This window comes from Phodopus roborovskii, unplaced genomic scaffold (assembly GCF_943737965.1).
Source record: "Phodopus roborovskii unplaced genomic scaffold, PHOROB, whole genome shotgun sequence".
Classification (NCBI taxonomy): Eukaryota; Metazoa; Chordata; class Mammalia; order Rodentia; family Cricetidae; genus Phodopus; species Phodopus roborovskii.
Window position 1 is genome coordinate 5,329,747 of NW_026126623.1, and position 13,881 is coordinate 5,343,627.

A 13,881-nucleotide genomic window follows, 5' to 3' on the forward strand; every position below is an offset into this window, starting at 1 on the left:
AGTGCAGCAGCCGAATCAATAAAGGAGAAAATACTGCTTTGTCAGGTTTCACCAAGGCATTCTGGGAAACTTTACTGCTTTGGGTGGTTACAGCAACTCTTAATACAAAAAGGGAGAGCTGGACTCCCTTCTGTGGTGAGAAATGATGTTCTCCTACCCTCTAGTGACTATAAAGGAATAAAGCAAAGCTGGAGAATGTTTGAGCTTGCAACACACTATTATTAATCATGGCCTCATCTGTTTCTGAACATGGATTCCAGTGCAAGGACCAACTGAGATGGGAGGATGGCCAGAGGCCCTTTCATAATTCTGTTGACATGCTTAAAATGCAGACACACTGTAGTCTATATGGATACACTACAGTCAGTGTGTGCAAACACTATATTCAGTGTGGATACACTGTAGTCAGTATGGATACACTTTAGTCAGTGTGCAAATACACTGTAGTCAGCATGGATACACTTTAGGCAGTGTGTGGATACTATAGTCAGTATGGACATACTCTAATCAGTGTGTGGCCTCAGAACACTGACTCCTATGAATTTCTGAATGCCAGACAGTCTAACCCCCTTGCCCCCATATCTCTCTCTCTCTCTCTCTCTCTCTCTCTCTCTCTCTCTCTCTCTCTCTCTCTCTCTCTCTCTCTCTCTGAAATATTGAGGATTCCTTGTTCTTGATGCAAACTCAACATTGTACAGGGAAGTAGTCAACTGAGGTACAGTTAAAATTTAGGAGTGTGTGTGTGTGTGTATACTTGTGCCTATACAAGTGATTGTCTGCACAACCTCTTTCTATCATAGGTATGGATCAGCCCCCAAATTCAGAAATTAAATTAGACAAAGAGCCTAAAGTACCATATCATGTAACTAGAATTCTGCATCTCTTGATAAAACTGCTAACTTGAGTTAAAAATACAATTTCCACATTTACACCTAATTTATAATTTTGTAATTTATTTCCTTAATAAATTATTAAATTCTGAATGCTTCCGTTGATATGCCCACTTGTATAAATTTTAAACTGCTTCAGCTTACTGATGATGTACAACCCACCAGTACTCCCCATAAAGATAAAATATTATTATTATACACTGAGAAATAATTTTGTTGAAGGAGACGTGGGGGAGACTGATAATGACTATCACATATTCTTCTAGTCTTCATGTCACCCTAAGACTCACATTAGCTTCTCATGGCAAATTACCTCCTGAAGGAACAGCATCTAACCACACCACATTCTAAGTGTTCCAAACTTAGTAAAGTATATAATTCTAACATGCCTGCTACATATAAAATGTCACCACTCAAGCAAGTGCAAGTTCCAACATCTGGCCATGCCCTCACTTAATGAAACTCTAAAGAAAGGGCCTTTCCTTTTGATTCATTGAAACAATAAGAGGTACAGAATGCCAAGACAAATCAAGTCAGAATAATACTAATTTTACATATGTATGGATATACATTAAAAATGTATTTGTGGAAAATACACAGTTTTATTCAGATGATAAGAACAAGTAAATTTACCTTGCTGGCACTTAACCGCTTCCGATTTGACCAACGCTTCATTGTACAGTGAAGATATTAAAAATGAAACAGAGAAACATTGGATCATTTATAATATAATTAAACTATTTTATACTACATAAAATGCAGATTTTACTCAGATTTATCAACTCCCAGATCTGAAAGTTATCCTCTGCTATCACTTACACCTCCCCACATAAAGCTCAGATAAACAAGAAGATAGAAAGAAAGGCAAAACATGCCTAGGTTGCTGTACACATCATTTACTCTGAATTCACAGCAGATCGGCACTGGCAGACACATGTCATTCTATCTCAATTAACATTTTTAAATTAAATAAAATAATACCATTTCATTTTCAAATAAGAGAACTGGGTTTCTCCTACGTGCAATGTTTAGACAGCATTATAAAAATGTTTATAAATTCTTAACTAATATTACTTCATGTTAGGTCATCTATAGTTTTTGTTCACAGAAAACAAAATTTTGTTTACTTTCATAGGTTAAAACTTGACAGTCAAAATAACAGATAAGAATGCATAACTTATGCTATATCAAAATTTACTATTTTGTAAGCTAATTTTAAAACCACTAAAAATTTTAGGATCATCGTTGTGTAATTAAATATATAGTTGATCTAGCAAATGTGTGAAGAAAGAAAAAAGTTTTGAGGCCAACACATTTCACCCCATTATTTTCTGATCCCTTTTTTGTCACACAAACAGTGCTCAATTTCATCTAGAGCTGAAATTTTCTTTCAGGAAAATCCATATCCAGTACGGCAATGCCCTGCTCTGGCTGGCTCACTAGTTAACTGCTTGTTAAAACGTGCTTACATTCAGGATGCTATAATTAAATTATGAACTCTAATCAAGCAGACCACATTTACTGCAATACTCAAGGGGGAAAAAATGTAGGTAAATGACTTTTCTACTTTGCTACTATTTCTCCTCAGTCAATAAGGAAGTAGAAAAAGAATAATGGTCAAGAGAAGTCCACTCACTTTCCACTGGCTAGCCCTTAGGACAGGACAGAAAGAATTTTAGGTTCTCATTAATATTTGTCTTGTGGGAAATGGGGAGGTCGTCATTATGCACCTGACATTGTTACAGGTGCCACAAGTAAGGTTTAAAATAAAATGGTCAGGCATTTTCTCAATAAAAATACCAAGTGCTTCCACTTAATCCAATCACAGAAATTAATGTAACCTTATAGCTTATAGTGTCATAAAGCTATTGAGTCCCTTTTTGTATAAAGACTTGTTTTTTTGTTTTGTTTTGTTTTTGTTTTTGTTTCTGTTTTTGTCTTTCTCTGTAGCCATCATAAAAGATAAACCAGATTAGGATACTTACTTCACTGTAATGCTGCAAGCTACCATATACTAAATATTTCTATCATGCCTGGCACTGTAGTTGATCATGCCAATTTCTATGATTTTATAAAACAGGTATCCCCATTCTTATCTCACACATGAGGGAAACTCCTAGAAAGGTTAACTAACCCTGTAGATTTTACTGAGTCAAATCTAAGCAGTCTAGGAGTCAAACACAGACAGTTTGATGAGAAGTGCACAATTTTAATATATGATATCACTCTTCTCCAAGACAAAGAAAGTACAATTCACTCAGTTCAATCAGGGCAATGCACCATACTTAGATGTACAGCACAGAGATTAGCTGCATATCTTAAGTTGTTTTTATTTATTTATATATTTATTTATTTGTTGTCACGTTGGTTCTAAAGCAACAAAATTTGCCTCACTGATAGCAAGAAGAATGGGTGCAAATCTGAGAATCCAAAGTGGAATTCCTCCACAGTTTACATAATATATAAACCAAACATTCTAATTATATAAATCTACTGTCCTCTAGGTCCGTGGACTTGTTATTTCTACTTAAAACCCCCAAATAAACATGCCTTTTAATATCCACTTAAGCTTAATAAAAAGAACAAATGTTTTCTTCTCTCCAGTGTGCTCAAAGGGACCCTGACAGTTCTATAAGTAAAAGGCTATATATAATAGCTATCTATGGCTTACAAGTTATTCCTCTGTTACTGACCCTTTGGTTCCAATTAGACCAAGTAAGTAAATAGAAGAGGGAAATTACAAAGCAAAGTAAGTGAGATAGGCAGGCTTCCATGTGATATCGCCTTCCCATTATATAAAATAAATCACAAACTTGGCTTCTGCTGGGCAATGCATAAGGAGAACACACAAGGAAGCAGGGATGATGGCAATCTCAACAGAGGAGGTAGTGGGTGGTACTTAAGTACTAAAAGGGGCCAGGCCAAGTTAGATGAAGGCAGTGCATACTCTCAATACTTTGAAAAAAGACACACTTTGAGTTATATCACAAATGCAATTCCAAGCTGCTTCTTACATTATTTGTTCTGTAGTTTGAGATAGATATAAATTGAAAGCAGAGACCCACTACTTTAAATTTCTAAATGCAGCGATCCTGAAATGCCATTGAAGTGCAGTCTGATTATTGAGCAAAACTCAAAAGGTGCAGCTGTTTTCATGGAAAACATCAACTTTACAAAAGTCACCAAATAAAATATTAGATCACATTGGCCGTCAATTGTTTCATCCATCATGAGCACCTGGTTCAGATACTTATTTATATTGCAATGTTAATTTAACCTAGCACCTACCTCAAGTCACCCACCACCTCCTATACACTTAAACAGAGCATCTGAGGGCATAGATTGGGAAGCAACAACAGAACAAAAATGATGGCAAAGAAAAGGCCTGAGTGGAGAGAATTAGAGAAGACAATGCTTGTCTTCATCATAGTAACACTTTCCTTGAGGTCCCAAGTTTGAATGAACACTGTTACCTTAAGTGTAAGTAGATTCTTAGCCTGTTATTCTTTAAGTAAATTAACCTAAAAAAATTCAAATGTGACAAAGCAGCAAATGTTTACTTGACACTCTGACAACTGAAAAATTCAGTTTTTGCTATTCCTATACCTACTACTAGCTAGCTTCTAGATATTTACTAGTAAATTAGTTTTGGTCTTCATTATGAAATTAATTACAACAGAAAGATAAAGCTATAGTTAAAATGAAGAATATTTGCCTCAATTTAGGAAATAATATTAGAAGCCTAATTTCTAAAAATGCTTCATATTGGATTCTATGCAGGTTCAAATGTAACATGTCTATTCTTCCTTCAGTAACTGCTTTAGTTTGCTTTTTAAAAAATATCTTTCAGCAAATTGTAATCAAACACATTGTGTGCTCTTATTTTAATTATTGGAATTAGGATGTGCAATCCATGAATATGAAAATGAGATTATGATTTCCATCAGCATGTTTACTTGTAAGAGCAGACTTTCTATCTTATCTTAACAAAATCAAATGCTTCACTGATGGTGCAGACATCGCCACTCTATAGTGTATTAATGAGAAATTTCCATGTGATGGAATAGGGAACATTAACATTTGCATTTTTCACAAAAGCACACCCAATGGAAAAGGTAGCAGCTAAAAGCAACAGTCAGTGAAGAAGGCAAAGGACTGAGCATATTGCAAGAGGCAGTCGTCACTTCATAATTCATGACATAAACATTCAATCCTGAGAACTCTCTGCATAATGGAATGTATGAATGTTACCCAGAATCAATGGAAACCTTGATGCTTAAGGAAATTCTATTTCAAATGGCTTATCCAGTCAAAACAGTCTGTGCACTTAATAGAGATCCTAACCATACCTTTGTCAGCCAGGCAACTTCTTATACCTCCATCGTCTGCCCAGTGTTTCATGAGAAAGAATGTAGATAAATGCATACTGATACTTGATGCAGTTGTTTGACTTCTCCCCTTAATATTTAGTTGACAGTTATCCTGTCTGCTGGCCAGTCATCAAAGAACCACCACAATGGAGAGGTTAAGTAAAAAGGCTCCCACTTACATGCCTCTTGAAATCACCCTGTTTTACAACTAGGTTCAGATTTAGCACAATCACTCCCATGTCATCTTCTAAACTGTTTGGATCTTCCAATTTTAATATATGTTCAGTAGTCCTGCAAGCAAAAACACAACACGTGATTTTAACACTAATTGGCAATATTACAGGCTTGACAATACATCCGATGCTTAAGGAAAAAGCCTACCATCTAAAATTAGATGGTATGGGGTAGGGGAATATAGAACCATATTTAATAAAAATACATTTTCTGGGGGGAAACCCCTCTAACATTGTCAATTTCAACATTGGTTAACTGATTTCCCTGCTATACCACCTACCAAAATAAACTGTAGAAACATGTTTTAAATTAAATTACGAACCTCAGTATTTTAAAACCCAAAATAAGTACCATTTAATATAAAGATGGATTTCCTCTAAAATTCACTGATAATGATTCAAAGGTAAAAGTAGGATACCTGTTAAGTTCAAGATCCCTGAGAATGACAAAGGCAGAACCCATGAAGTCAGATGTGGTTAAGTCTCGATCGTACACCTAGAAAAAGGGGAGGGTATTAGCATCCAGGACCACCCAAACCAGCTGGCTTTAACAAATGACTAATGTATAGAACAGGCTGGGGCCTTTCAAATCCAACTTTTTCTCCTTACAATAATTTGCACAGTGAAGTTGAATAAAAATAAAGTCAAGCTTATACCGAGAAATATCTCACCTAGTTTGCTAGCCATGCTTGAAACAGTAGGAAAAAAAAAAAACTTTTATTTTAAGGCAATAGTCAAATACAATCAAATATTACACACAGTGGACCCTCCCTATAGTTTAATTGGCCTCTCATTAAAAACTTAACATTTTCCATGGTGAGCAGATCTGCCAATTAAATGGAAATTTGCTAACTATTGTACAGCTATCCCATTCTGCACTCAACATGTACAGTTTAAACCCAGATGTTGGGGTAATTGATTCTTACACCTGGTAGCTTGGAGCTCTATTAAGTATAAAGTTCTTTCTAATGAGAACAGTGTCTACATTTGTCACCACTGCAGGGCCAGTAATAATTCTTCCACACCGAGTGAGTTTAAATAGAGCCAATAAGGACATTATTTACACAGAGCATGGTGACTTTGTAGCATATGTATCTCCCTGATTTGAGGGAAACACAGTTTCATAAAGAGCCTTAAACAATTCCTCCCACAGTATTAATATTTTAACCTAGCCTTGGGGAAAAAATGGAGAGATTAATTGAAGCAAGTTCACATTTAAGGAGAACTACAGAAGAATAAATATTGTGAAGGAGGTAGCTAACTTAAAAGCTGTCGGGATTATTACCTTCACACGAAGCTTTTGGTCAAGGCTGTGTATCGGCAACACAACTATCTCATCCCAAATCGGGTTCAAGTTCTTATATATGACTTTACTTTTGTACAGCGTCTTCCCGTTGAGCTTAAATTTCACATACGGATCACTTGTGCCTTTAAAGGAGAAAGAGAACATGACAGAATTTCAAACACATACACACACAAATCTAATATTTCTACCAAGTCAAGATTCTTCCCACAGTCCCTAGGCCTGCAGCTAGCCAGGGAACACAGGGAGATCTGTGTCTGTCTGTGGAGGGATGCAAAGCCCTAGAGGTATCATGGGGAGGGAGAAATGCTATAACTTAAGGGCAAATGATTAATTCCATTTTGTCTTCTTGTGGTTGAATATGAATGGGCTCCTTGAGCTTTTTGTGTGGTTTCATTGTGGATATGTCACCCTTCAATAACCCACATAATTAAAAAAAAAAAAAATTCAAGTCAGTGTCAGGAATCCCAGGGAGAAGCTTGCCCCTCCTAGGGTCAGCATAAAGTCCATGAAAAGGGAAAACAGCCATTTCCAAATATTTAGCAGATGGCCAATTCAATCAAATCTTATACCTTAAAATATAATCATGACAAATAAGTCAGCCTCTGCAATCACTCATTCAAAAGATGATGTGAGGGACTCAGCCTGGAACCAGGGGCGTAGAGATTAAGTCAACAGAGTGGCCATTCTTTGCGGCCTCTTCGCACCTGCACCAAAGCTGCACACATTGTCCCCACCCAGGACCAGCACATGAGCCAGGCCCTCGGCTGGCCTCAGAGCTGACACAGCTGACCTCCTGGGGTGCTTTGAAATGGATGCCAAAGGGAATGAATAATATCCCTCAAGTTGCAATCTCCCCAACACACACACACACACACACACACACACACACACACACACACACACACACACACACAAACTCACGATAGATCTTTCCACATTTCTTAGATCAATTGAAAAGAAAAAAGCCTACACACATAATGCATGAATTATGCATTGTGCCTATAGGTTACATGAGCATGTATATCATCTAACATGCCAAGGACACACTTGCTCATCCATGTCAGCTGAGTACAGAAAGAGGAGCAAATGAAGAATTAGCAGAAAGATAAGGGAAGCCCTGCTTAAGATAAAACTTGTGACTTGCCGAGTTACAGCATTGTGGTCCATCCTGAAACTCAGCCCTATGTGGATATATGCAAGGAGCCCCTATTGTCTAAATTGGGGCCTCAGATAGGTTGCACAAATATTCAATGAAATGAATTTCTGACATGAAATTCAAGCCAACACCATCTACAAACATTCTATCAAAAAATTAATTCCACTAACTTTGCTGCAAACACACTAAGAACTAACATTCTTTATAGTTTGTCACATAGGCCCCTTCTTATGTTTCCATGTGGCCCCAATAGTTAAAACCACAGAAAGTAAATGCAATACATTCCTGAACTATCTGAGTGGAAGGTGCCATCACTATTGAACAAAGCAGCATACATTATTCAATGTTAATAGCCTTATGAAAGCAGGAATTTTCTGAGCTAACATCCCAACAATACAAGGGCACTCACTGACTTTAAACAAAGAAATCAGAGTGAGCCACAAATATCAGATGTGTCCAATTCTACCATCTTAAGTTTGGCAGCTCAGGAACGGAAGCCCAGCCTTCATTTGAAACACATACCCACACTGAGCAGGTTTCCAGGGCTAGTAAAAAAAAATAAATGCATTCACAGGCACTCGGTGGAATTCTCACTGGTGAGTGAGCATCTGCCCACCCCCATTCAGCAGCTTGAGAGAACACCTCTGGCTGGTCAGGCTTTAACAATCATGGTGATATATATATATAAAAAAGCGGGAGAAACTATAATAAAAAGAGGCCTTTAATTAAATGAAATTGCCACTCTGGGATCAGGGCCTTCATGCTTGTCAGCGTACTCTCAAAATAAACATCTCAAAACTCGGCCTCAGTGGTGTCACTTTCTCACAGGCAAGGCATACTGGGTAATCCCCAAGCATCTTGACAGCTACATAATGTTCAAACTGTTTCACGGGTGAATGGCGGCAGTTGCGTGAAAGAAAATATTAATGTCTGGAATTAATAGAAAAAAGGACCAGGGTTTACAAAGCCAAATAAGGAAAGAGGGTGTCAAGTTAGTCTGGTGTTAATTGTTCGAGAAAACTTGTGAGGCGGGAGTAGTTCATGGTGGTTTTCTCTCTTGGAGCCTAAGTGCCTGACTGTCAGGGAAGTGGCATCTCAACCAGGCAGGTTCTGAAAAGGGGCCAGCAGCTCTGGAATGCGACTCCCAGATTATACAAATGGTGAGCTGACACCTGAATGGGTGGACTTTAACCTTCCTCACTGGGAGCCTGGGATACAAAGAAGCTCTTGTGATATTCGGTGCTTGCAGTGGAGAAGGAATCAGGGGACCGAGAGACCAGGCAGTGTCCAGGCAGAGCCCCAAACTCTGACACTTGGAGCCAGGGCCAGTCAGCTCCCACACTACACAGAACCTCTACATGCACAGACTCAACCAACCATGGGCTCAACGTATTTTTAAATATATAAAATGTGTCCTCACTAAGGGAGTACAGACCCCTGTCCTGGTCATTATCCCACACATAACACAACAATTTACTTACATGGTATTAACATTATGTGGTTCAAAAGATAGGGGAATGCCCATATGTTATATATGATTTTTATGATCATTTACATATAATACCAGATATATATATATATATATATATATATATATATATGTTTATATACTATATTCTATACTACATTCTATATAAAGGATTTACACAATCATGGGTCTTGCAATCACCAGAGGCAGATCCCCATTCAGATCCCAAGGGATGGATGCATCTGCAGTCCTAATCCTTGCAGCACAGAAGCCCACTAACCTACAGATGGTTACTCTCCCTTGACCTGCACCTGTCGATCATGCTACCAGGCCACAAACACTCCTTTCTGGTCTTTTCCAAGTCTTTCTTTGTGCTAGATACCCTGGCTGTTGCCAAGACACAAGACCCTGCTCTTCTGCACCAAACAGTATGTGAACCCCACGACACAGCACAGGGTCCCAGATGGTAATATTCAAAAGCAGTGAGCTCAATACCGTGTGCAGTTCTGCTCAGTAGTTGGTAGGAAAGATAGTTCATAGCTCACATGTCAGTGAGGGCTTAAATCAAGAAGACAGGAGTTCAAATCAACATGGGACCAAACAAGAAAAAAGACTGGGGTCAAAGGAACATGAAGGGAGACTCAAAAAATAACTGGTGTTATAATACCAAACAAACATTTCAGTGAACCCAGAAATTAATGAAGAAAAAAAAAAAGCAAAGAAAGAAAGAGATTACAACAACAGGCTGTTTTGAGTCAGAGACCAATGTGCCTTAAACATACACAATAAAGGGGTAGTTATTATTCTGCAAGAAATGTGGGTGTTTTATTTCCTGTTCCCAGACTTTTTAATTTTGCTTAAGTAATATATGCCCACAAACTTTGAAACACATGAAATGAAACAAAGTCTGTACCCTCTGAGTGGCCCCGAACCCATTTGTCTGGTTTAGTACCCATAAGTAGTTTCTTGGGTGTTTTACAGAGAAGATATGTGCAGGAATCATTTTTAAATGACTGCATTTTCTCAAGTAGTATGCCATAGTGCTGGGGTCACACCAGCAATATGCACCCACTGGTGTCTTTCCAACTGAACACATCTTCGCTGTGTTGTATTAGTGTGGGCAACTGGTTAATATTTTCCCTGCTGTCAACAGTAGTTCAGGCAGCAGACTTATGTAGTTTCCCTGGAATGAAATGCCCTTTCTCCACAAGTTTGTAACACTCAAGTGTGACAGTGGCTTGTTTTGGTTCTAAACCAAATCTTATAAAATTGTTTTCTAAGCTTATCAAACTTAGGTGTGGGTAGGCAGGAGACCTTGCCGCTCTTTCTTGCTGTTCCTTCAGGGGACCCAGTTCGATTCTCAACATCCACTTTGGGCAGCTCAAAGGGGATGCAACAACCACTCTTGGCCCTTCAGGGTACCCACACACATGACATACAGACATATGCACACCTACCCATAAATAAATATAAAAGGAATCTTCTTCAAATGCTTATCAAACTTAGAGTATACAATGTTATTATTTCTTTCTGCATTTCCCTAACACTGAATATTTTAAACCTTTATTTTAATATGTTGGCAGGTGAGGGGGGAAAAAAAACTACTTCTGTCTCTCCCCTTATCTGTAACACGTTCAGGGACTTTCCTGCTGTTGTGACTTCTATTTGTCTTTGTCAATCAGATTCTTGTTCTTATTATGTGGTTATCTTTCAGTGGGCTTTGTTTGTCTTCTGGCTATAACTGTAAGAGATCTTTCCTATGGAAAAGGCTCACCAACTCTATGTCTTGTCAGAATTTAACAAGTTGTCACTGGCAATAAGTTATTTTCTTTTTTATTTAATCAAATTAGCCAAGGTCTGACTTTTGCCTTTGTACTTTTGCATCCTGCATAAAAGCGTTGTCTTTAACTGTAAGATTTTTTTAAGTTAATTCACCCTGTTTCTTCCCATTGATTTTTGTACATTTTCTTTTTTTTTTTTTTTTTTTTTTTTTTTTTTTTTTTACATTATAGTAGTTTCTTTCTTTCTTTTTTCTTTTTTTTTTTTTTTTTTTTTTTTTTTGGTCCATCTGGAGTTATTTTAATATGAAGAGGAAGGAAATGTAGGTTCACTCAGGCAGGAGGAGAGTAAAGTGATCAGAGCCAAGCTTTGCACATATAAATCTGACAGCAGCTTATAATTTAGATGAGGGAGAAGGGGAGAAAGCAAGGACACCTGGGAGCTGGGCTGAAAGCTACAGCAGAGGGCTGAGGGTAGAGGACAAAGCTGAGTTCAGACCCTAAGAACCTCATGCAGGAGGCTAGGGAATTGCTTGCTGCGCCTGTGAGAGGACTCAAGTTCAGATCCCCGGAACCCACGTCTGGGCAGGGTAAGCATGGCATCCTATCTAGCGTTCCTGACTTGGGGCAGAGGCAAGGCAACCCCAGAGGAAGCTAGTCATCTCTATGAGCTCTGGTTCTGATTGAAAGGCCTTACATAAGAAGAAGGAAGGAGAATGAAATAAAGATGATTCCTATCACTGGGGCCTACACACACACACACACACACACACACACACACAGAGAGAGAGAGAGAGAGAGAGAGAGAGAGAGAGAGAGAGAGAGATATCAATAAAAACAAAATAAAAAATATCACTAATAGATACAGGATACAAAGCACAACAATATAAATACAACTTAAAACTTTCAGAGAAGGTATTTTTAAAATCATTTGAATATGGAAAACAATGGCTAGAACATCTACATATGAAATATTAAATCCATCCACATTTGAGTTCCTGAAAGGAAAGGCATATGCCTAAGGGTACCCAACACACCCAGGGATGCTGAAGTTAGTGCAGTACCATCCTGTATCCTGTGAGTGACTATGTAATCTTGAATAATCCACTCAATTGCCTTATACTATCCTATTCTCCTTTGTAATGTGAAAAACTACCATTCTCAAAGAAGTCCCCTGAGAACAAATAAACCAATCTACTTTAATGGTAGCCAGTTCCAGAATTTACGGAGAATTCCTCCTTGTAAGGGCTGCTATTTTTAGCATCATGATTCAGTTAAGTTACAAAAGAGAGAACATATAACCATTTATGTAGTCCTACTACATAATGTCCTAATGTCCATTTACTTTATTTTAATGCCCACTGTAATTCACATGACTAATTTCTCCCTATAAAGTTTCTTTAGTGCTGCCTCTGATGGTATGGAATTTTCTGACACCTTCCTTTTAAGGAGATGGGAAGAAAAAACCCTGTGAGGTTAAATTCATTTTTTCAGGAATTCCATACACTGAGGAAAACATCTTTGAAATGTTCTTAGGTGTTCTAGAAGGAAATGGGTGTATACAAAATTGAAACTTTGAGCCAGGCGTTGGTGGCAAATACCTTTAATCCCAGCACTCGAGAGGTAGAGGCAGGCAAATCTCTGTGAGTTCAAGGCCAGCCTGGTCTACAGAGGCATTTCCAGGACAAACTCCAATATAATACAGAGAAACCATGTCTTGAAAAACAAAAACAAATGAAAAAAAAAACAGTAAAAACAAAATTGAATCTTTGAAATCCCCAGAAATGTGCTCACTTCTGGGCATATATACTAAAACTGAAATCCCCAGGAACATGGGCTTCCTTATCTAAAAGTCCAGAGGTCATTCACTGAGAATTTCAGGGCACTCTGAAAATCTAGCCTGGTAGTATGAGGGTCAAATCAAAGGACAAGACAGTTTCCAGAACAAAACATAAAATGGGAGAGGTATTCTAGTTGTGACACTTGCATAGGAGCCTGCGCCCACAGAATCATAGTGAAGCCATACAGATACAACAATGGCTGTCTGCTCACTGCATCCTTAACAGTCCTGTGCAGAAACCAGAAGGAGTGACTGAGAAAAAGAGGGAGGCATTTCCTTGGTCCTATGAAAATTAGGAATCATTTCCTATGTAGCATATGAGTTCCGAAGAATCCCAAGCCAAAGGTCCTCCTGAATCATTCAATGTAGGGAACACAACTATCTGCTGGTAGGTCCCAGCCCAGGATACTTCTGTAGATGGAGGCTGTCTGCTTCTGAGATCTACTTTCCCATCTTCAAAATCAGAAAAGCTGTGTTTTCCTCAATGGTCTGCTGTCTTTAAAACATGCTTTGCTAATGTACCCACCCTAACTGATGAAAGCAACTCCTCTCCTCTAAGGGAATCATGCATATGCAAAAGCTCCTGAGTTCCCTTGAGCAGGGATTTGCCCTGGTTGGACCTTGAGATATAATGGTCATGTATACAAATACACATGGTTAAAAAATAGAACAAAACACAAATATCCACTTTACTCAACAGTGTTCCAGGAATCAGTTATGGCAGAATTAATCATCTGAAAGTCTCTATTTTACCACTAACCTTTAATTGTTTATGAAGTTTATAAAAACTTGCATGAAATATATAATAGAGTCTATCAATGCTGCGGTAAAGTAGGCACT

At 38.1% G+C, this 13,881-nt stretch overlaps 1 protein-coding gene across 1 annotated transcript in view; it reads right to left on the bottom strand.

Annotated features, from left to right (window-relative positions):
* Mctp2 (multiple C2 and transmembrane domain containing 2) overlaps positions 1-13,881 on the bottom strand; it is a 170,806-nt gene that overhangs the window by 132,074 nt on the left and 24,851 nt on the right. Inside the window, exons 4-7 of the mRNA XM_051206493.1 lie at positions 6,779-6,921; positions 5,913-5,989; positions 5,440-5,551; positions 1,524-1,559 (exon numbers count right to left, since the gene is read on the bottom strand). Of these exons, the coding sequence (XP_051062450.1) occupies positions 1,524-1,559; positions 5,440-5,551; positions 5,913-5,989; positions 6,779-6,921 (368 nt within the window). The remainder of the gene's footprint in view (positions 1-1,523; positions 1,560-5,439; positions 5,552-5,912; positions 5,990-6,778; positions 6,922-13,881) is intronic.